General features: G+C 37.7%; 1 protein-coding gene across 2 annotated transcripts; it reads right to left on the bottom strand.

Moving 5' to 3' along the window:
* Positions 1-23954, bottom strand: LOC121855906 (carnitine O-acetyltransferase-like). Of its 2 annotated transcripts, XM_042351085.1 has the most exons (14): positions 23808-23954; positions 21760-21896; positions 21388-21523; positions 20425-20597; positions 19459-19624; positions 18256-18427; positions 17385-17560; positions 14589-14689; positions 11623-11646; positions 10883-11002; positions 10620-10742; positions 9675-9873; positions 6077-6214; positions 1-3766 (listed from the first exon to the last, which is right to left on the bottom strand). In XM_042351085.1, the coding sequence occupies exons 1-14, from the start codon at positions 23838-23840 to the stop codon at positions 3548-3550; spliced, it is 1917 nt and encodes a 638-aa protein (XP_042207019.1). In that variant the 5' UTR covers positions 23841-23954; the 3' UTR covers positions 1-3547. The 2 variants fall into 2 exon arrangements, with proteins under 2 accessions (XP_042207019.1, XP_042207020.1); XM_042351086.1 differs by lacking the exon at positions 11623-11646.
* Between the last annotated feature and the right edge of the window lie 1513 nt (positions 23955-25467).

Here is a 25467-nt window from a genome sequence, read left to right as displayed (position 1 = left end):
AACAAGAGCACTGTATATTTCGTTCATAACCTGAGAATAAACTAAACCTCTGGATTTCAATAAAAATCAGAAGTGGGGTTTGCCTTTTTGAAATGTCAAAATTACCCACTTGAGTTTGTGAAAACACCCACACTATCTTGACAAAATTTCTGAATTTGCCAACCAAATTTGGACACTTTGGATAATTTGATAAGGAGCCCCCAAGTCGTTAAATTCGAGGGAATCGACTGTATAAAAATTATTTATTGGTTACAATAGTTGCTGATTGCAGAATTTCTAAATACTGCATGTATGATATATAATGTACAGTGTGTGACAAAACTATCTTTCCAGTTTTGTCTGATGATTTTTTAAAGCTGGCCAAACATAATCAAAGACATACCTTGACAACCATGAATATTTGGCATGCCTGACTGGGTAGCACAATTCACCCGAGACGAAAAGCCTGGAGTCTCTATATAAAGAACAAGAAGCATATCATGGTTCCAAACCTCCCCAAGTGGTTAATGTGATAAATGGACAAGGACACCATGGAAACTCCGAAACAGTCCTCTCCAGGCCGCCAACTGTTCATAAGGTTCCCAGAGACCAATACATTCATCCTAAACTGGGAAGATAATTGTCACTCACTGTACAACTTCACATTATATAAACACAGTACAGTATGTAAACAATTAAAACAGTGGTGTAGAAACATAAGTTGGCAAGTATTACAAAATTTTCAATTCTTATTATAATAAATGTTGATTTGGCTAACATATACCGGTAACTGAAATATTAGTTTGTACATAATAATGTTTGAAAAGAACGAAAGTAAAGTCAGACAGTATTAACAAAAGGATGCATAATATAAATATATGGATAGATAACATAAGGAGATACAATAATTGCAAGCTTACCTCCCACCATTGCCTCCCAGGTTTGATACCGTGGTCAGATGCGAGATGGTTGTTTATCCAATGCGACCCTACCAAATATCACCACTTTTCTCCAGGTATTCCTGCTTCCTTCTAAACTAACATTAGACAATGGAGGTCTTAACAAAGAACAGAACTGACTGCCCAAAAGACAAGACCAGTAAGCTGACAAGTAAAGGAAATGATAACATTCCCTTGATCACTTACAGGAGGTTGGTAATGCTGTGGAGGAACAAGCATTACTTCTCATGACCTTTGAAAACATTTAACAAGATCTTTACACTTGATCCAACACGTCAGATCAGTGTTGGGATTTCCAAGTCCTAGGATGGCACTCCAGTAACAGTAAGGGGCTTTGTCTCTGAATAGATCCTGGTACGTAATTAGAGGGAGCTTCTTGTGCAGTGGTGGGCAACCTGCAGCCCATCAGGCTCCTGGGTGTAGCCCTTAAGACATTTTGTTAATTGTTGTCCTCCACACATACATGAATCATACAAGAGGCATTTGACTAGTTTTTGAAATTTTTACAATTATTAAGTATTTTATGTAATCTGGGGGTTTATATTAATACTACTTTATATTGATAACCCATTGTTGATTTTGAATAATTTAGCAGTAATTCCTTAATAGAATTAGATTCACACGTGCAACAGACCTATTCATTTTTCAATGACACCACGACATGACTATGCTACTTACTTACATTTCAGCTGTTACTGCCAGTGGTCATGGGAGATTTGAGCTTATCCATGTTGTATTGGGAACAATAGTGAGCAAGTGTTTTGGCAAAATAATTTTTTCTTTTACTCATTTTTTGTTTGCTTGTTCGTCCGGGTATGTCATAGGCACTTCTTGAACTGGGAAGTTGAAATTTGGACACAACAGCAGCCAAGTGTCATTGTAAACCACTGTCATCTTCCATTGTTGCATGGTGTACACTGAATGTACTACTTCTTGTTTCTTTTGCTTTCATCATTTGAACTGATGAAAATTTTCTTAATAGTTGAATAAATAAATATTTTCTATAAATCACAATGTAATATCTAGCCTGTAATAAAAGCATTGAAGCTTATTTATGGGGACATGATGAAGTCACATGCCTGATTTCAATCTTTTGGCCCACTGAGATGAAGGAGGTCCACTCAAACAGCCAACCTACTAACTGTTGGAGACCATAAGATCTTTTTTCTCTCACGAAGATATCCATTGACATCTTTCAATTTGCTCAAGAATTTCCTGTGTCGTTACTGACATTTGAGGCATGTTTAACATGAGTGCAACAAAATGACAGGTCCCTCATATTTAAGGCTCCCAAAGTAATGTAAAAAAATCATGGAATGGGAGGATTTGAGTGTGTTATGCTCTTGTCTTATGTTCATCAGTGGAAAATAAAGCTGCTGTGTATGAATGAATGCTACACATACACTGATGTATTCATGGAACTTGTACAGAATTATAGCTTGAACTACTGTATGGACGGGGTCACTAAGAATACTGCATGAAGTAGTATGAAGTTTTAAAAACACATTAGAAAGCCATATCTGTTGCAGTTTACTAAAAAGTAAAGCAAATGATTTACCAAGAATCAAGATGATGCTATGGAAATGGTTGGTAGTTCTGGATTCTTTAACTCGGACAATATGTATAGGAACAGGGCTGGAAATAGTAATCCAGGTGTTTGAAATGTTTGACAATCATGAACCCAATTTTACATCTCTGTTCTCTTTAGATGTTAGAATAGAGATTTTATATTATTAATTGGTAGAGAAAAAATACATTATAACTTTTTGTTCCTCTTAGTTATATGACAAGAATTCAAGGTACTGCTAATTACAAAGGGCATCTTCCTTTTACCCAGTAAGATTGGGTTCCTCTCCTCAAGTTTTGTCTAAATCCTGTTCGTTTCATTCTCTGGTTCCAATCCCATGAATATGAAAAAAAACACTTGTTTATTTATCTTCACTGCTACAACTGAATTGTCAAAAAGGGATTTCTTCCACCAAGTACGTAGAAGGCTATGATACACTTTCTCTTGAGTAGTACTGTACTTTTAGTTTACTTATAGACAATATTATCCTCTGGGATAATATTGGTTGCCAAAAAGAAAATGGGATTTTAGGGTTAAATCTTCATTCTTTTACCCATTTTTGTACTTCTCTTTACTTACACTTGTACCATTTATCTTATTCTTACAAACTTCCACTTTACCCTCTTATTTACTTGATGAGTCAACCATAATTCTATTCACACATCTCTGTATAACAAGTCCCCTTCTTCTGTTAAAATATAAAAATGTCAAGTCAGCATGCAGTGCACAGCAACTGTTTAAAATTTGAAAACCAACTAACATGTTTGGCAAGACCTACATGAACATTCTGACCGTCAGTGTAATAAAAAGTGGCATGATAAACAGTAATTAAGGGATACAAGAGTTTTCCAACATAAGCCAATCTATTCTCTAGCACTACAGATGAGTATAGAAGAAACTTTTATTAATTAAAAAACCCCAAAAAAATATTTATCAAGATTTTATATTAAAATTATGTTAATTATCAATACAGAGTTAGTAAACTTTTCCTGTCTACACATGATAGTTCATTTGATGAAGCAGATATGTTGTTACTAAAATTTTAAAGTTTGGCTTTGACTCCTTCTTTCAGTAAAACATCCTGCATATCCAATAGGCTTTGTTCAAGAGCCTCACGAAAAGTGGCCGAGTCTGTTTCTGGGGAGGAGTTGAAAGCTGATGTGCCAAAGAAAATGGAATCACCTCGAGGATTGTAGCAACAACCGTAGCCATCAGGCACTACAGGTCCAAAGCACATAAATGCATCACAGCGAGCAGGAACCTGGAACAACAAAAACTGAATAAGTATGATCTAAATGAGAACTGTGAAATAAATGTGTCAGTAAACAGTTAATTTTATTCTAAGGGGTACTTATTAAATAAATTAGTAAATACCTGCAGTCATTATCCAATTTACTTTTTTCTATATACTGGAAGGTGGACCACAAATTTCAATTAAGTGACTTATCCAGAGCACAATTCTGCAGTTTCCTCCTTTTTTTTTTTTTTTTTTTTTTTTTATTGGGCACTCCCCTACATCCTAGTGTAAGGTGAAGCGCAGAAGCGTTTACAGCACCCAACAGGGAAGCATGCTAAGTTCATGCTTCCCTTTATGTCTCATGAGTTAAGGGCGTAGAAGCCTGAAGAGTCAAGGGCGCTGAAGAGTCAGTGGTTTATGTCATCAAGTTATTGGAAGCTCCAACAACTTGTCCCTGAATACGAATTCGCAACTTTCGACTTACAACAGGTACCTACTTTACTGCTAGGTGAACAAGGACTAATGGGGGCTAGGAAGTAAGTCCAAACAACTTCCACCGGCCCGGGAATCGAACCCGTCACATCTCGCTTGCGAGGCAAGAACGGTACCGCTTCTACCACCGGTCCCCCTGTTTCCTCCATTGATACACTTCTGTCAATCATACTCTCACTGTCATTCTACTTCATCTTCAGCCTCCCACTATATTCACCCTTGCTCACCTCATCCAAACATATGAGTATTATTAAAATCAGACTCACTGTAGGTCCACAGCATCACGCTATATGTTCTTTTATCAAACACAGTCAAAAGTTATGGCTTCTTACTTCTCTCTCATCCATCCTCTAGATTCTACATAAACTTTTAAACATCTATCTGAACTTCTTGAACTCTATTACATTCCATTGTTATATAGTTATATATTAATGAAAAACCATAGGTGTCGAGTAATTAGCGTTAGAAAAGTAATTAAAATATTTGAGAAGACATTTGGACAAGTAATTATACAGATAACACACTGCGGACAACAGATCCTTAATCAGGAGTACATATACATGATCTGAACACATTAGAATCAGAAGCTCAGAGCCCAACCATAAACAGAAGCAGTCACCAGTTACCCTGAACAGTGGCAACTTGGCTCCCTTATAATCAAGATCTGAGGCGTGTACAGCCCTGTAAGAAAGCATATTATCGCCACTTTCACCAGTGTATAATAGTTCACTTCCATGTACATATTGAACAACCACAGCGACACAATGCATCCCTGTCTAACACCCACATTTATTTGAAATGTTTCACTTTCTTTGCTATTTACTCTTACTATTGCCCAGCTGTTCTCACAGAATGCTTTTACTGCATTTAATACCCTTTCTCCCACCCCATTAACTTGTAATGCCTCCCACAATGCTTTTCTGTTCACAATCATATACCTTTTCCAAATCTACTACAGTATATATCATTAAAATCATCCCTAAGAAAAAAAAAAATAAATAATAAAAAAAAAATAAAATAAAATAAAACCAAGAAAAAGAGGCACAGATTAATTTTTTGTTTGTTTACTTTAACCCATTGGTTTAAATGGGCCAAGCCTGCATATTATACTCCTATAAAAGATGTCCCTGAGCCTTGAGCAGGATGTTGTTCGTCAGATGTGTGGTTGGCAGAGCCGTAACCAGCCTTGAAGGCGCCCAGGGCAATGGCTGAAATTACCCCCCTCCCTTTACGGCTCCCCACAACCCCACTTCCACCACAAATAATTATATCAACTAAATTTTAATTCATATAAATAATGTAGCATAATAGTAAATAAGGGATTGCTGAGACACTGATGATGATGATGTGTAATTTTATGGTTGTATCAAGGCTTGAACAAATTAACTTCCAGAACTGGAATAATTATCTATAAGTAATCACCAATTCATAGGCAATTTGGTGCCCCCCTTATCTTGGCACCCAGGGTGGCTGCCCCTTCTGCCACCCACTAGGTACGCCCCTGGTGGTTGGTAAGTAAAAACAAGAAAGAATATCAACCTTTATAAGTCTTTTGATGCAACCTGGAGCCTTTTTACTTGGTATAATGTACAGTATTTACTGTTTCACTGGACTTTAAAACAACAACTGGTTCAAGAATATCCAAGAACCTGGAGCCATCTGGGTTCAAAAGTCTACTTGTAGTAATTTTGTCATTATCCTGACTTGTCTTCCTAGACAGTATGACCTGCCATTAAATCATATACCTTTTTCTGAAAACAAAGAAAAGCTGTTTAGCAGTATCATTCTCACAGGCTACTTACAGATGACCCACAAGACATAAAGCATGCAAATTCTTCTTACTTGACTTGTGGAGATACGCATATGTGAGCTGCGTAAATATCCAACATCCATGAAGAGTGTTGGTACATCCATTCCAGCTTCAATAGCAGCCAATTTCAGCCCAAGAAGGTGACGGTCAACTCCATGTGCATTCACAGCCTAACGGTATATCAAATTATAAATTAAATTTACATGCGGTTCCTAGTGAAGTACCGGGTAGTTAACATTTAGTTCAGGTTTGATAACTTAGCAAGTATTAGTCATAACAGTAAAAAATTCTTACTTTGACCTGAAACCAAGTTCTATGATTTCTCATTTAATGTTTCAATAAATCAAGACAGCTAATACTTACTGTAAAACACAGTTGTAAATGATGATATATGATTGAAGGCAGTTCTGTTAACACAGTCTACACTTCACAAGTTTAATACAGTAATTTCTCTCTAACATCTGGCTAAGTGTTGAGTAAATGAGGTTTACATATTATATAGGATCTTACCAGGTACTAGCAACACAGTTTTGTATTAGACAGTTGTTTTAATCATGAAAAATGAAAGACTGATGAATTATGAAATCCTGCAGTATTTTCTGGAGATGTAGCCTGACACCTCTCGTAGTACAGGATGCTTACAAGGGTACTACAGTCTCCCTGACCAGTGCACCAGTCATTTTTTTTTTTTTTTTACGGGAATTAGCCAACCCGGGCACAGGTCAAACGACCCACAACGGAGCCTGGGGGGCGAAAAAAAAAGAACGGAAAGAAATTGAAAATATAGAAAAAAAGGTTATACTGTATTGATCTACACCACGAAGATGCCCGAAAACCAGCTTTTTAAAGTGAGACAGATTGTAAGAGCATGGAAACACAGAAGAAGGCAGAGCATTCCACAGTTTGGCTGTGTGAGGAAAGAAGGAGGTACTATAACGGGCTATTCTCGTGTGACCGATATCAACAGAGAAATGGTGGGCACCGCGGGCAAGACGTGTGTTACGAACCCACGGCCTTACCGGCGGTACACAGGATGCCAAATCCCCTGAACATTGCCCGTTAAAGTACCTGTAAAAGAGAGAGAGTGAAGCAACATTGCGGCGAAGAGAAAGGGGAGAGAGATTGTCGACTAAAGAAGGAGAGTTAATAAGACGAAATGCCTTTGATTCCACCCTATCTAATCGTTGGACAGAAGAAGAGCCACCCCAGATATGAGAGCAGTACTCCAAGTTAGGACGAATGAATCCCTTATATACTTGGAGCAACTGCTCAGGAGTGAAGTAGCTGCGGCATCTGTACAGCATTCCCAACTTTCGGGAGGCAGCTTTAGTTATACTAAGGATGTGTGATTTCCAGGACATATTGGAGGAAATGGTGAGGCCTAACATATTTATTTCAGAATTTGGGGGGATGATAGCGTCCTGAAATGTAATTGGTGGGAGATCGTCTACTTTACAAAGTGTAATTGGTAAATATTGAGTTTTGTTACTATTGAACTTAACCAAGTTTGTATCTCCCCATTCAGAGATGCTGCACAGATCCACGTTGATAGAAGTAATGATATCAGTTCTAGAAACAGATCTAGTTTGAGAGTTAGGAGGAAGGGGAAAATGTGAGGAAGAGTGAAGAGTAGAATCATCGGCGTAAGAATGGATAGAATTAGTTGTAGGTGAAGTAAATCATTGATAAAAAGAAGAAAGAGAGTTGGTGAAAGAACAGAACCCTGTGGGACACCACTATTGGTAGAGAAAGAGCGAGAAATCGATCCCTCGACAACAACTGCCATGGATCGATTCTCAAGGAAGCTAGAGATGAGAGAACAAAGTGGGGGAGAGAAACCAAAAGAGGGAAGTTTAGATAGTAAAGACTTGTGCCATACCCTGTCAAATGCTTTGGAGATGTCGAGGGCCACGACAAAAGTTTCCCCATAATCCCTAAGAGAGGATGACCAAAGATGGGTGCAATAGGAGAGCAGATCACCAGTAGATCTTGCCAGGCGAAAGCCATACTGGTGATCCGACAAAAGAGAAAGGCGTTCAAGGTGACGGAGAAAATGGGAGTTGAAGGTAGTTTCGAAAATCTTAGAGAGGGATGAAGTTAGGGCAATGGGGCGATAGTTAGAGGGATTAGAATGGTCACCCTTCTTCGGGATGGGCTGAACCAAGGCATGCTTCCAAGAAGAAGGAAAAGTTTTCGTTTTGAGGCAAAGGCGAAAGAGGCGAGCAAGCACAGGGGCCAGGGCTTCAGCACACTCCCTCAGAACACGAGGGGGTATTCCGTCCGGTCCATGCGCCTTACTCACATCCAACCTGGATAACACATCGGCAACGGCAACCCTGCGAGTGGAGATTATAGGAAAGTGCATAGGTAGGAGATGCAGGGGTAGGAGGGGTAGAGTGGGAATCGTCTAAGGTGGAATTAGAGGAGAATAAGGTGCCAAAGAGGTTGGCTTTCTCAGGGGGAGAGTTGGCTATAGAGTTATTGGGATGGAAGAGGGGAGGAAAAGAAGGAGTGCAGAAGTTGTTACAGATGTTTTTAGCTAAGGACCAGAAGGATTTACTAGAGGAAGAATTAGTCAGGACAGCAGTCTTTCTTTTAATAATATTCCGCTTGGCCCTACGAAGAATAGCCTTACAACGATTCCTAGAAGTAATGAAAGAGGTGTGGGTAATAGGAGAAGTAGATAGTTTCATAGCTCGATATGCCCTATCTCTCACCCTGCAAGCAAGAGAGCAGGAGCGATCAAACCATGATTGTAATGTGAAAGTTTTGGTAGAAGATGGGATAAATGCACTCATACCGCCCTGTATAACCCCAGCAATGCTGTCAGCACATACTGAGGCATCCCGAGTGGAAAAGCAACATTCATCCCAAGGAAAGTCGGTGAAGAATTCTCGCAAGGATTGCCAGCTTGCCCTCCGATAGTGCCATAGTTGACGTTTAGAGGGGGGTGGGGGAGGTGGTCGTGCCCAGTTTGATTTAATAGAAATAAGGTTGTGATCAGAAGACCCTAAGGGGGCAAAAATTGAGTATGAATAGTGTGAGGGGTTAGAGGTAAAACAAAGATCAAGAATGTTAGCAAGTTGATCGTGTCGATCAGGAACGCGTGTAGGGTGTTTGATTATTTGTTCCAAATCATTAAGTAAGGAAAAAGAGAGTGCCTCAGCTCCACCTGGGTCATCCTTGTTGTTCCTCAATGCCTGCAGAGAGGATGCGTACCCTTCTCCTCCACAGTAAGTTCAATCTACCCTGGAAACCTTATGTACTTCTTCCCACTGAACCAAAGTACAGGGTGTACTGTATAAATGCAGAGAGCTTGCTGTATGTTGTATTTACATTTATGTATTTTTTGTCATTTCTGCTGGGATGACATTGAAAAAATACTGTATATCAATTTACATGATATAATGATACAGTACAGTATTTTTTGTTAATACAGACCCTTGAGTCACCATCACTTGATACGTCACTGCCATTATTTCATGGCATCCTAAGTTACTCTGAATTTTCTGTACAATGCAGTCAAGTCCTTTATTTCATGATGCAAGCCCAGAAAAATTTAATTAATATAATTAAAAAATGTAAAAAGCCATACATAGTTTCTTTTAATCATCAGAGAAAGATACTTACAACCTTTACATATTGTTTGTGTGCTTCAATTGCAGCACGAAGAGTTCTTGTCTTTTCAGTAATTGGACAATCCTCATCAAGCATGGCTTTGGCAAAGGCAACAGATTCAATGGAACAGGAGCGGATTGTCTCTGTGCGACCGAGGAAGAACTTCCTTGTTGAAGCAGACTCATAATGGGCGCCGGGTTCACCATGAATTCTGAGGAAAATTCAATATTACAAGTACAGCATGCTCTTCAATTCGTGGGGTTTAGGTTCACACAATGGTCGCAAATTGCCAAATCTGCAAATAAGCAAATAACATTTGCTGACCAAGGGGGGGGAAGCGGGTTTACATTTTTACTTGTGTACAAAGAAATGTATATTCCCTTTATGTGTTTGCCTTACGGCAAATATTTTTTTATTTGTATATATTACACAAAATCAGAATATTTACTCAAGCCTACCCATGCTTTGTTATTAATAAAGCAAGGAATAGACTTGAGGGTAGACCCAACACTTTTAATACTAAATTTGTTTCTGATTTTTTGTGAGAGGATTTTCCCATTATTTAATTGTATGGGTTTTGTATGTGTGTCTACACACACACACACACACATATATATATATACAATACAGGTAAAGGAAATTACTGTCTCTAGAACGAATGGCACCCTGTCCCGACCGCGAAAATACCGGCAACTTTAAAACTACCCGCAGACATTATTGGGTACATCCAGGGTGTCATCTGTGAATAAAAGAGGACCGCGAAATAAAAATTTGCGAATTATTCGGGCCTACTCTATCAAGTTCAAACTTTTCTCTGTAAAAAATTTTCTATGAAATTCATTCTAAGTAACAGAAATACCCTGTACTGTACTTGTTAAATGTACAACTTACAATTGTTTAGTGAAAATTTAGTGTTAATATCAGTTGAAAAGGAAGCCATACAAGTGTTTGTCTTACCTGTAGAATGCGAGCTGAATGGCCATTTGGATGAAACTGTCTGGACTTAGCTTTTGAGATTTGATAAAGTTCTTGCCAAAACCAGAAAATTTGAAACAAGTCATCTCTAGGTCACCAACCAGACTGTGGAAAAGGATAAGTAGCTACATTGTACAAAAGATTTGAGAAAATGGGACGGCAATAAACAAATGATAGGCAGGAGTAAAACCTGCAGTAAAGGTGGTTTACTGCAATATCTTATTAAATTTCTGTTAATTCCTCACCTTTCTAGAGCAACTTTAGCATCTTCAGTGTCTTGCTTAACCTCAGCACAAATATTAAACATCAAACGTTGAGGTCTAGAGAGTTCTACTGCTGGAGGTTTTGTGTCATTCATGTCATTCCTGAAAATAAAATGAATAATCACACATTACCATCATGAAAAATGTTGCTAATCCTACACTGTACACCCAAGATGACTTATTTACCAACCCCATGAAGAGTAAAACTCCTATTTAACTGGCTACTGTACTGTATATGGAGAGTAAGTCCGTTACATCGAGGGTCCATTAGATATGGAACCTCCATCTAATGAACTATACAGAGATGACAGTCCGTTATATCGAGGGTCTGTTAAATTCGAAACCCCCATATGGAGTAGAAGTCCTTTACATGGAGGTTTCACTGAAATAAAATACACTACATCTACTTTAATAACATACCCAGTACAGTTTATATATTTGCTACCTATTCACCATCAAAGCATATTTTTCCTACATCACATATATAACACGCATGTTAAGTAAAATTCTAACAAACCTTGTACCCTTAAATATGAGACTTACGTAGAAAACATCACAGACACACCGGTAATACGTACAGTACCAAAGAAATTGTTCTGCCTATGATGCACCATTCATTGTACTGTACCCTGGAGAGTGAGTGTGCTGAGAATGGCAGGGAAGATGAACAAATTTATCACTACTTACTACAGTGAAGGTTGAGGATCTCATTTAAAACTTACTCTGACCCATCTCTTCCTGACGTCCTGTAAAAGAAAATTCAACATGCTTAAACTGCTTTAGCATTAACGTTACAAAAAAAAAATGAATTTTAAGTTACACAAAAAAAAAGCAAAAAACAAACATGCACATTTACTTAGTGTTCACATCATCTCACTCAAGACATGGGACATTAGGTGTGAATCACAAAATTTCTAATATCATAAGGAGTTGAGCCAGATGAGGCGGTCAGTGAGAGGTTTATAAGAAATAATTGTACTGTACTCTTATAAGACATCATTTACTCTTTACCGAGTCATTGTACAGTCGGGGTCAAAAGTCCTCTCCCGCCCAAAATTAAACAGCATCGACCCCCAAATGAGATGAAACAGTTAGGGTAATTCAGTTCAGAGACTCATTCCCGTGACCCAGTTTCACCACGGGGAGCGAACTTTTGTCCCCATCTGTACATACATGGATCAGCTGAGAAAACAGATTAGGGAACTTTTAACAATGAATTTGACTAAAGATTTCATAGTGGTGGGAAGAAGGAATACTGTACAGTATTATATAAATAATACTGTACTGAACTATATTTTATTATAGACTGTGACTAAAAGATTTATATTGAAATGAACCAATTTTAATGAGTTCACCATTTTTCTTCCCTCCTTACAAGTTAAGAGATTATGGCTATCCATTTAAGTCTGTGAAATATTTGCAACAATACTGTGCCAATTTCCATGCAAACATATACTGCACAGCAGCATAACTAAACAAACAACTACAACTTATATTAAACAAAGTGGATACTGCAGAGGGCAAATAAAATCTTAATCTACAACACAATCTTAAACATCTGCACTAATAATGATTAAATAAGCTCCATCTACAGTGTGCAGGTAGATTTATGCCACACCACCTCAGGAAAACCAAAACTTCTTTAATAATTAAATCATACAGAACTTAAAACTAATATGATGACGTGTTGTGTTCAGCTCTTTAGAGTGCTCAGTTACCTTAGATTCACTGCTCTTATGTGAACACTCGCCCACTCATTCTTACTTCCATTCACCTGTGAAATTGTAATGAGTTTGAATTCACCTCAGCTATGAACTTGCAACTACACAATCAGACTCACTTCCCAATAACCAGCAAAACACCTGAAGGACGGTAGGAATAGATTTGTTCTATTGAGCTACACGCCTGAAGAAGGAGGGCGGCAATAGAGTCGCTCTATGATGGTTTCAGGATAAAGGTCACATTTGTAACCTAAGCCTATCAAGAATAACTCGGATAAAGTTCAACAAAACTAGCTAATGTAAACGGGCAAAAGAGGTACAAGTGTTGGACCTCTCTGGGAGAACACCAAGCTTACCCAGCAGAGGGACAGATCTAACCTAGCTTATGCAGTTGCTTGTATCTTCTACAGAGATCAGGAACTTGAAGATCTTAGAACATCCAGAATTAAGGATCATCATGTTGCAATTTAAAAAAGAATACAAAAGAGAAAAGACAGAAATGATGTTAAACGTGGAGATTATTGAATTAAGCTTTTTAGAATTTCTTTATGCCGTAAGGCAATTGATTTATCCAGCATTAGTGCAAGAGGAAACTGGATTCTGGGAAACCTGTGATGTTTGGTAGTGAGGGTCACACTGGATAACCCTAAACTGAACATTCAGATTTTTTTAATTAGTAAATTTGATAACAGTTTATGGGAAGTGAATGTGGTGTTACCCTCAGTGTACTACTGTTACCATAAATGATGTTATGGATTATGCTGCTTCACCCCAAAGATACATGGATTTCAACTCATTAAAAACTATGAATACTAGAGGTCAGAGGTTGTGTATGGTGAATAGGCATACATTTACTAAATCATGAATCCTCAAAGTATGCAAATCTAGAAACTGCAATGTTGAGGGTTTTTCCAATAGTGATTTGCAGCCTTGTGTGTCAGGCTAACCTTGTAAGAGACAGAAATGTGTGGAACTGTGGAAAAAGATGACAATAATACTGCTTTGTATACTAGATTATAATGGATGGTTATTTGGATTTTTAACACAATCGTCACTGTCACAGTGAACGCCTCCAATCAGCATTCACAGAGAGTGTTAAACATGTCCCAGTAGGCTTTCAGTCATGATGGAAGAAACACATTTGTTGCCATCCCTAAATTATATAAAATTAGATGAAGAGATACTCTGAAGTGAATCAATATTGAAGTATAATTAGTGTAAACAATAAAAAAAGATAGTAGGAGCGAACAGATCGACTACTGGTCACTCATACACTCGCTCCTCCCCCACTACTGCATCGCTCAACTGGGCGGCCTCAAGATACTCACTTTAACACCCCACCAGATCAAAACAAAGGTATATAAAGGATTGTTTTCTTTTTTCATTTTTCATACATCTGTATGCATGTCTTTAATTTTGTAAGTAGAGTATATTATGTTTTTAAGTTTAATTATTTGTGTGTTTTTTGTGCACACAGCAGTAGCCAGCTTTTCCCTTATTTGCAAATAAAGGGTTAAAGAAGAATAAAGGCCACAAACAAATACTGTATATTCTACTTTTTAGCACTTTTTGGGGAACACACATGATATCAATGCATATAGCTGGGTAATGTGAACTGATGTGGGCAAAAAATTTATAACTCGACTTTCTCATGTGAGGGAACACCATAGCAGAACACATCAACAGCACTGAGAAAAAATGACAGTGAATAAATGAATGTCTATTTGCTCTTGGTTCCAGCCACTCTGTATCATCCAAGTAAAAGGCTTGCATGACTGGGATAAATAAGTTACATTCACTTTTATATAAAGAAATACCATCCTTTACCCCAACTGTAAAAAATATAGTAGGACAATACTGGACAGTATCAATATAATTATAGTAACAGTAAATCACTTCAAGACACATTACAAAATTTGAAGTAAAGAATCATAAAATTCACTTGGTATTTAATGTGATATACTCACACAACATCCATGATATGGTCCATCAGGTTAGCTACTGGAGGTCCCTCAGCTGGAGTGTGTTCATACGTCAACCCAACTGCACCCTTCTTGCCAACAATGAACTGTTGAATGAGTTACAAAAATCAAGGACTGATCCTGGAAGCCTCATTTCACTGGCGAGTTGTTCCAAAGAGACTTGTGATTTCTTCCATCAAATTTATCGGTTGCAACACAGGCTAACACATAAAACTGACAAATGGCAATAATTTGAACAATTAGTACGACCGCCATTACAACACAAGTTTTCAAGGGGATCTGGGTGGCACTTAACATTGAGAGATGATCAAGTCTTGGCATTAATGCAGTTTCTGCATGAATGCTTCCTTGTTCGTAGTCATCCATACTGAATATTCAAAATCCAAGATCAGTCCAGGTAAACTGCACACAAAAACTCAAGGGAGGAGGGAGGATTTAGTCTCCTGGACCCAACTCAGTTTTGAAACAAACATAACTCTTAAAATGTTATAATGCTCAATGTTCTGGGGGAAATTTTTACTAAGGTATATAGTAAACCCTCTCAATAACAAACTTCTCAATACAGTACTGGATATTCCCAATAATGGACAGATTTTGGTCTATAATAATAAACGGACTCAGCCGGTAAGATCCAATAATGGGCACACTGTCCACTATTGACCACATGGTCAGTTGGTGCATAATTACAGTAAAACAGAGAAATATGATACAGTATAGTCTGGATTTACGAGGTCGATTGAACCCGTGGAGGTCAGCGTAAAACGAGAAACGCGTAAACAAAATAACAGAACATATGGAATTAATTGAAATAGAGACTGGGCCGACCCCCAAACTACACTTTTTCCGACACAATACGTATGTTGTAATAAAAATCACATCTTAATTTTATGATGGTATGTTCACACAATTAATATTTAAGAGAAATACAGTTGCCGGTTAATGTCCATTCAAATAATGGACCCCCCCCCCTCTCTTCCCACGCTTGCTGGCTCCTCCCTCTCTGAGAAATGTTTGGGTGAAAACAGTAGGCTTACATGTTTAGTAATAAATAATACCTCAGACTAAAGTTAGGATAATATAATTGACATTGCTGGATTCCTTGCGAGACAGGGAATATTTTGAATATAAACGTCATATATTTTGCACAAAAGATAAAATTTTTGCTCTTTCTAATAAAATTCTTAAATTAGATCTAAAATTTGTATGTTTAATGCAAATTTTAGGATGTTTATATTTAAATTAATCAGCATCTTATATAAATTCCAGCAATGTAAATTATATTCTGGCTGGGTAATTTCTATGAATTTTAAGAGCTAAAAACAAATATCTTCAGTAAATAAACAAATTATACTTCACCAGCGTAAATGATGAAATTTACCACGTAATTAAAACATTTCATTCTGGCAAGGTGCCCATGTAAATGACCAAACGCGTAAACAAAAACCGCGTAAATCCAGACTATACTGTACTGTATATTGTTCTTTGTATTTCAATAGGAAGTACTGTATAGGGTACGGGACTGCCAGAGAATGTTGTGACACCACCACATAAGAGCTCCTTTAGACAGACTTGACCAACACCGGTGCCTGATCGGGTAGATTCAAAAGCCCGTGCAGTAGTGCTTGACAATACGTAGTGCATAACAGAGAGAAGACCGACCGCCTAGGCAGCTAGCAAGCTGATCGATGGCAAAGCGTGCTAGTTTAGATGTGAAGGTGTTTTGAAAAAGGCCATGGATATATCTTGAGCCCATGACACAATGTATAACATCATTGACAAAATTTTCATATTTAATAATAATTTTTTCTAAATCTTGAACAGCTTCATTTAAAGTACAGTTCGTATATCTTTATGTTTCTCGCCCTTTAACATCATTTCTGACATTTTCATATATTTGTGGTGAATTTCTATCTTACTTTGTTAAAATAAATATATTAAAAATGCTTTATTCATAGTTTTATGTTTTTAAGAGATGTACAGCGCCAGTTATGTGAGAAAACTGTCATAAAAATTACCCCTAGAAATATAACCCCAACCACCCGGTACATAACATTAAACTTATGGTGAAGCAGCAGCATAACTGACACATGCTTCACTACATTATTACGCTAATTTTGTCTCCTGAATTATTGCCGTCATCTGTACCAACAACATTGTAATAATATCTGGTTTCTTACCTTACATTATCATGCTCACTTGCATGATGGACTTAAAAAGAGTAGTTATAGAGGATAAAAAAAATTAATGCTCATAGGATAGGTAGAAATACTGTAGCTCTAGAAGAGTGGAGATACAAACACAGGTATCCTTCGTTATCTGAAAAGGTTAGGATTCTTGAAAACCATTTGGATATCAAGTATTTGGATAGTGATGAACAAAAATGGAGTAAATGGGATTCGGTTCCCCAATGACAAGAAAACCTTAATATTATACAGTACCTAAAAATATTAAATCGATTTACAACTAACAAAAATAAACCCACCTAATTACTGCACAGTAATGCTAAACTAAATAAAATATACAGTACTGTTGAGTTGGTACATTACCTTATTGGGGGCGGGTCAGGGCTCGCCATGGGGTGATTTGAACTTTCGATCGGACAATCTTTTAAATAAGCGAGGATCACTTTCAGATTGTGTAAATGAGGAGGTAAGAATAAACTTTCCAGATAAGCGAATTTTCGAATAGTGAACATTCGGATAACGAGGGATACCTGTACATCTTTATGCAGAGTGCTTTTTAAGAGACTTACATGATACACTCAATAAGATAAATTCTTACCTGGATTGTCTTATCGTACCATCTATTGCCCGCATATCCGTGAGGACCTTTACCATGTACACAGTTTAGGGCAGCATCAGTCATTATATTACCAGTAGGGTTGACATCAGGTCCATCTATTGCTATCAAGAAAATGCAGCGCTGTATCTCTTCAATGGAGGCTCTGTTTGTCTTGTCTGTAAACACAATAAAATTTCCTGTAAGTCAATAAGTCATGCGAGGCTAAATTTCGTCACAACAATTGTATACATTAGCACAACACTCAGAGAAAGACAATGCAAAAAGCATTCTGAGTTTTAAATTCAACACAAACTAGTTGAACCACTCTTGAGAAATACAACCTAGATGAGCAAAAACCAATAGATTCCTTTAATACTTTAGCCCAAGTTACAATTTTAGCAATACCTTTACTACTAACCTTTATTTTCTTTTTTAATATATAACAAGGAGGGAGACTGACAACTAGTAACTTCCAGTGTATCAGCTAAGACGTACCAGAGCCAAAATATGAAGCAAGAAGTTTTTGAAGGTCACAAAGGGTAGGATAAACACTCCTGAACATTGATGCAATCACTGCTGCTGTACCTATCATCAAGATTTTCAGCACAGTTGGAATACCCACGTCCAAAAGTCACACAACGGTGGCCTGTCTGGTCTTCAAGTAGCTGCATATTTGTCCTTCCCAATAAAACATTTTGAAAGTACAATAATAATAACCCCAAAGTCTAATGGTTGAAGAATGGAGAACTCTGCTGAGAATACAGTATTATTAGAGATATAAAGTAATACAGTACTACCTGACAAAATACAAACTCATACACAAAATTACAGAAATATTAAAATTTGCTGAAAACTACAAATCAATGCCTACCCTTTCGAAGCTGCTTATAAGCCTTTCCCCAAACGTTGCGATTCTGTGAGGTAAGAATGCCAATTGGAACTGTTGGATGTGTAGAACGTTCTACTACATTACGAAGCTGATAAACCAACTGTTTCACATTCAGAGGCTTGCCCTCTTTTCCATACACATCAATCTTGAAAAACTGAAATAAAGGAACAGTATTACTGAAGATTTATAAGTGAGGCAATAAACCCTGAAATATATTGTAATTTTATGACTGACAGGTGAGATGATAGTTTATGATTTACAGAGCTTGTTAATTCATATGACAGAGCCATCTATCACCATGTCTTGAATACCATTATCAAAGCTGCTAGCTCTCAACAACATCTAGACATTTTAATTCATACAATAAAAAGGCCATCAAATAATATGGATATTACTATTCCATTCTAATCAATATGATCACCCAATGTAACTGTATATAACTTGCAGCCTGGATTTGTGTCTAGGTTCATGTTAAGTTCAGTACTGTACAGGTATTAATAATAGCAAAACCAGATACCTATGCTGTGTCACTCCTGGGTCTTGTCAGTGAAAAGAGCAGGTTTTGGTTAATTAACCTTCAAAATTAACTAGCCACATTAATTTGAAAATCTTAATAACTAGTTAAATAAGTTATGCCCCTTTCTTTTGCCTTGGCTTGTAATTGGCCATCCTGTCCGGAACTGATATGTCTGTCTGTGTGTGTGTGTGTGTGTACATACCTGTGACTAACCCAACAAAATATCTGAATTTGCTGACCAAATTTGGATAATTCAGACCCTTTGAGCACTTCAACAAGACTAAAAACTCCAAGTTGTTGAATTAGAGAGGTTAAAGAGTATTTATTCATGATATCGATCCAAATTGCATAACAGTTAGAATTTACCGTACTTACTTATAATATACAGTTATTATGAGGTAACATACTTGTATTAAGTGATTATTAAAAGGCACCATTTATATGATTAGTATAAGCTAACATGGTTATTATAAGCTAATATGCTTAATATTACAAGCCTCTTATAAGTTAACATTATGTTCACACAATTATTATAAGGTAACCTGCTTATAAATACATGATTAATATAGACTAATATTATTTTATGCATTATAGCTGTACAGAACATATATGATTATTAAAAGCTAACATCAATTTACTTCCAGGATTATCATCATAATTATACTTACATGATTATTATGAGCTACTACTATGTGTTTTGGAGTGTTTGGTTCATGGCCATAGAAGTGAATCCTATCTCTTGTCACTCCAGGAATGCGGCATGCACCCAGGATCTTGAAGTACTGAGACATATCTAAAATGTCTTTTCCCATGCGATCCAGTGGCAAAGTTTTCCTAAAATCAAAATCAAATAAAACATTTACCTGTAAATAAAAAGTATGAGTACAGTATATTTCAAACTATAAGAACCTCACTTTATTTTTGCTATTTCCACATCTAGGTATCAAGTGAACACCTTCATTTATCAGCTAAATGGGAATAAACAGCTGTGAATAATCATCCTTCAAAATAATATTTTCTTCTCATTCTAGTCATGTTCAGTAGAAATACTGCACATGAATTTAGACTTTTGATCTTCACTCACTCACTCTTACAATCATTCACAGTTCATTAGAACAGAGCAATTTTTAGTTAATTCTTTGACATAATACACTGATACACCCTGAAGTCTTAACTACTCAGTTACACTATTACTGTAGAGTACTCTATGTGGTCTACCTAACTCCTCTCTCCCACCTTACCTGCACTATATCCCTCTCTGCATTTATTTTCTCAAAATCCAACATAAATTTACTTTGTTTTTTCATTTTTCATGCAGTCAAGTCTTTTCCTGAGGCAAAACAGACCTGATCTGATTTTTAGCACTGAGCAGCTACTGCATTACCCTACCTTCCTGGCAGGTGCTGGGCCACAAAATAGTTGTTTCCACTATGGGAAAGTGTACTGTACCTGATAGTTTATTATTTAAACTAGTGTACAAGGGAACCTGGTCCTCCACTTTGTTAAGGAATAAAACCCATAACCACTCACTTTTGAGGCACAGGATCTATTACATGCAACACTGTATAAAATAAACAAGATCCACTTTAGTTGTTGCAATAATACCGGATAAGGAAAACTACAAGATTACTTACTCGTCAACCATAGCTTTGTAGTCAATAGTTGCAGCAATAACTTTTGCAGCAAAATTCAGTTGATCATCCAGTGACTTAAATTCCTGAAGGGGAAAAACGAGTCCTGGAGATGACCAAACCACAACCGGTCCCCTGTAGTCTAGGTAAGCTGCATTTAACCACCATTCAGAAAGCTGAAATTAACCTTCACTTAAAAAAAATTTGAACGATTATGTCTTTATTTAACATACTATGAAAATACAGTAATTTGTGTAGCTACCTTTCATAAAGTTGCATCATAAAACTCTTTGAATTCATCATTGTTGGGTTTGATGGTAAAATTAATAAGAAAGTTGCTAACAAAGGGAGAGAACATGATGATACATAATACAGTATGACACCAATAACAAAACATTACTTGCCCAACCCAACAAAAGTGAATGCGAACTGGATCACTTGTAATTTTGCTCGCTAAATCAAATACTTTATAAGTTCTTTCACTGAATTTCTACACTCTGAAACCCTATGCTCGTTCAACCAAATTTTCATTCATCGAGACCTGCCTGTACTGTGTTATAAATAGTCCTGGTGTTAAGTGATCAGGCAACTCTACTTATGCTTGGGGATTAAACATCACCAACAGGGCAACAAGGGCACAACAACATCTTGTTGGTGGAGAATGTTGGCATGACCCCTGAACAAAAGAAATTTTAACAAAGAAAACTGTAACAGATGATGATAAATAAACATGTAAAATACTGCTGGTGATGGAAGAAATAAACTTAAAACATGAGAAAACAGTAAACAAAAAAAGACATTAGAAAATGTAAAATACAACTGGAAGAATCCATTCTATAAGCAACAGAAAGTCTTATTAATACTTATGAGAAGCCACCAAATCAATCTGTAGTTTATTGTGAATACAGTACTGTACAGCCAGACAGAGGTAGCTCCTAGATAAAATGAACGCTGATTTAAACTAACCCAGTTATCTGTTGATTTTGCTCTCTCCAGCAGCTTCTTCTGTAATTTACTACCAATTCCTTCTGGGGCCACAAACTTCTTCACAATTTGCTCAGTAAGCTGAAATTCTTCATCTGTCACAAGAGGTTTGACTGTTCTGGAAAGCATAAAAAAAATGGATCTTTATTTCATTCTGTATGCAATAACTTTTACATGCTTGTTCCTTAAAAATTAATTTAATAAACACATAATTGGTCTTTACATTAACAAATGCAAGCAATAAATTCAATGCACTCTATATAACAATTACAAATGCCTTATGAGTCAGACACAAATACAGTTAAAAAGCATTAAAGTAATATTCTAGCCCCATAAGTTATGGTATTTACTTACTTTAAATATCTGTTAAGTGTATCTTCCAGCGGAGGGACAGGGAGAGGAGGCAGTGTTACCTTGTCATCATGTAGATATCTTGACTGGGCAACCATCATTGCACTTCTTGCTTGAACACCCCTCCCAAGCCTTAGCCCCTGTTTACACAAAATATAACAATAAAATTAACTAGTACAGGAATATGCTCAATTTTCCTATTAATTCAGCAATTTGGCAAAGAATCGGTAGAGGACAACCACAGCACTCTACACTGATTTGTATAAAGGTAGACAAAAACAATACTCTACAGCGCTTTCATCGTAAATTTATATATTCTGAGTTATTCTGACTGGTAATGGTGGAGGTGATGGTTAACACCTGAAGGACTTTCAGGAGATGCAGTACTAAGTAAGAAAATCAAAACAACAAAGCACAGAACCTATTAGAACTCTACCTAACTTTACTTAACTTCCTAACCTAGACAATTGTCATTTCGATTTTCTTTCTTACTATCATCCAAATAACATCTCTAGAAAAAAAGAATGAATTCATTACACTATAAATCATAATAAACACGCCCGATGAGATCGCCGTTTGTTTATTAACATGTAAACAAAGACCGCGGATGTTCCCCTATAGTAGATGATGTGAACCAAAACATAGTCGCCATGGGGGATCCGACACTGCCATAATTATGATAATTAATATATTTCCTCGCCTACAAAGCATGTAGCGATGTGAATTTACTCCCATATAAACAGTGTTGGCAGTGTTTTGACCCCATTATTTCCCTCTTCTTTCATGCCCTGCCCACTAAAACATGTAATTTAAGATCTAAGGATAAGCTAAAAAGAAAAAAATACTACAATGTGTCATTTTGATTTTATTACTCAGTATCATCCAAACAACATCTCCTGAAAACTTGACACAATTCCATAAATTCTTTCTGGTGCTCACCATCTCCTTCACCATTAACTTTTGACTTTTAATTTCACTTAAAAAGAATACAATTTTGATCGTACAAAGTGAGCAGGGCTTTGAAATAATGGGAAATCTTGGGGTAAAAGCATGCAAAAAAAAAAAAAAAATGCTAACTTTACCTGCCCTAACTTCACCTACTCTAGCCTTACCTTTGTCTTGGCAATCTGGTACCATTTCGTGAAAGATCAAACATGTTTATCTTCACGACAATGGCAGTCTGCACCACACTTTGGGCACTTTACGGAAGTTTACAAAACATCATAGATCTTGAAAATGTCAACTACAGCAACTTTATTTACAACACACCTTGAATGGTTTGCAATTCTGAGAAAGATAAGCAACATTTCATACAGAGGACCCATCTTATGACTGACAAATTCAAACTCTTGAGCATGTGCAGGAGAATCACATGACACCGAGACTTCAGCTGATTGTACTATTTTATGTGAAATAAAAAAAAAATCAATGTACTTGGAAAATTATAATTTTTTGCCCAAAACACTAAAGTATTATTATTTTTTTAGCTCTATCTCCCTACATATAAATCAATACAGTACTGATATAGTTGTGGTGTCTTCTACAGAATCTTAACCAGTAATTTTCCTTAGCAGCATTAAATACCATCTGCTTGTCTCCTGCAGTGGAACAAATTATTTATTGTTAAAAGATAAACCAACCAGACCTTCCTAAGCTGACCTAAGTTCCTAGGATTGAAAGGTGTTCTATTTTCTTATCTTAGGTTGCATTAGGTAGGTTGGTTTGGGTTAGTTTTCCTCCACTCATAACTTTTTATTTATGAGATAAGAAATCAGTTTTATTTTGTAGAAATTTCCCCTAAATAGGCTCCTTCCTTAGTTGAACGTCTAAACCTATAATTGTCCATTATGAATCAAGATATGAAAGATGTTAAGTAATGACAACTCAAAGAAAACCCTTTTAATTAAACATAAATTTTTCCAGTAATACCCACTTCTTTTCTATGCTGTTCTGTTCCCCACTACCAGAGCTCTCCGCCCATAAACAACACTCTATATCACTATTACAGTAAGCTTTTTAACCCTTACTATAACACACATTGAAATACTCACCTGACGCAGGATTATGGACGCTAATAATGCCATCTTCAGCCAGTCTTGCTCTTACATAAGCTACGAAAATGTATAAAACGTTATCAGTGGTGACTACAGTGACCATCAGCTGCGGGTCCAAAGTTTAGTGGTGACTGGCAACTGTCCCTAGCCAGCTGTACGTCCTGTGTCTGTCTCCACCTCCACGATAACCAGGAACCTTCTCTCTCATGTATTGCAGGGACAAATATCTTACACACTTGTTTAATACTATCACTGGTATAACAAAGAACTGGCCAACCTTGTGAATGGCTTTAGTAAACTAATAAATGGTGACTTTATAAATAAATGAATTTTGTGTTAGTATAAAGAAAAAAATGAAAGCCTTTGTTTATCTAAATTTGTTATTGTTTATATTTGTTTTTGAGTATGCCGATTCTAAAAATTGCTATATTCTTCATCACATCAACATGTTTCATCATATATTATTTTTTATGGCAGCAGAGTAAGACGGCACCCCGCCTCGGTAACTGAGGGTAAGTAGAGTGTTGATTGTCCAGGAGGGTCCTGTATCCTGTAGCGTACTGCTGTGGCAGGTTGACAGGTTCTCTTTACACGGCCTCACAACGTACGTACATGTAATATTGAAAGGGCGGCGGATTCTCTACTTACTGAACCACCGAGCTCATTGTAGTGGATTCCCCAGTGTATGCCTCGTGGTCTAGGTCAACCAGCGCCTCCTTACATGACGGAGGTCAACTATTAAGCCACGCCTACCTCCGCTATAAAAGACCTGACCTCGTGGTGACCTACCTCTCTTTCTAGCTACAGCACAGCAAGCAACACCTCCTCCTCCTGCCTGGCGGCCCTCGCTCCCGCTGGCGAGCATGGCGACCCACAAGCTTGTCCTTCTCTGAGCATCCTCACCAACCAGCTCTCTCTACATCACGCTTGTAACCACGCTGCCACTTCCCAGCACCAAGCTGCACTGTACATCCAATACAACATGTATACAGAGAGCACATTGTGAGTTTCCTTTCTCCATCCCATCCTGAGTGTGAACCAAACATCACGTACCCCACAAATGGTGACCCCCAGAGATTCGCACTCACACAGGATGGAGGAGAAACTGATCACGCTCCCAGTCTTCAAGCAACATGGAAGACTGGCTTATCCACCCAGAAGCAGCTCTCATCGGCTCTACAGCTACTGTCTCTACACCTCAGGTTAGACACCCTAGAGCAGCTCTGCTACTCTAAGCAGACAGCCGCTCCTCTTCCTGCCCCAAGCACCACGTCCTACCGACCCCAACACACCCGTCCTGCCTCAGACGCCGCCCCCGGCCCAGCAGTACCCCCTGCCGCTCCTCCTGATGCAGCCCCTGCTCCCGACGTGGCCCATGCGCCTGAGTGCGGACCCACACACCCCTCTTTTCTCCCTCAGGTACTCCCTGATACTGTCCTGCACCCTGCTGCTGTCGTGAACCCTGCTGCTGTCATGCACCCTGCTGCTGTCATGCACCCTGCTGCTGTCACGGACTCTCCTCCGCTCCTGCTGACGCAGCCCCTGCTCCTGACCCAGGCCCACACACCCCAGCAGGCGCATCTGACGACTCTGTACCTGCCGTGAGGGAAGCACAACATTCATCGCCTCCACACACCCTTTTTCTCCCTCTATACTC

The sequence above is a fragment of the Homarus americanus genome, unplaced genomic scaffold (genome assembly GCF_018991925.1).
Source record: "Homarus americanus isolate GMGI-L3 unplaced genomic scaffold, GMGI_Hamer_2.0 scaffold19117, whole genome shotgun sequence".
NCBI classification, from domain to species: Eukaryota; Metazoa; Arthropoda; class Malacostraca; order Decapoda; family Nephropidae; genus Homarus; species Homarus americanus.
Note: the sequence above shows the minus strand (reverse complement) of the source record. Positions and strands in the feature narration are given on the sequence as shown.

What these genes read in the sequence shown, in the direction of transcription:
- LOC121855906 (XM_042351085.1), bottom strand. Translation starts at nt 23,840, where the DNA reads ATGGCATTATTAGCGTCCATAATCCTGCGTCAG. An exon ending in ACACTTAACAGATATTTAAA is followed by an intron (nt 21,524 to 21,759) that starts GTAAGTAAATAC and finishes TATGCTTTCCAG; the next exon opens with AACAGTCAAACCTCTTGTGA. An exon ending in TGCGTATCTCCACAAGTCAA is followed by an intron (nt 3,767 to 6,076) that starts GTAAGAAGAATT and finishes TTGTTGTTCCAG; the next exon opens with GTTCCTGCTCGCTGTGATGC.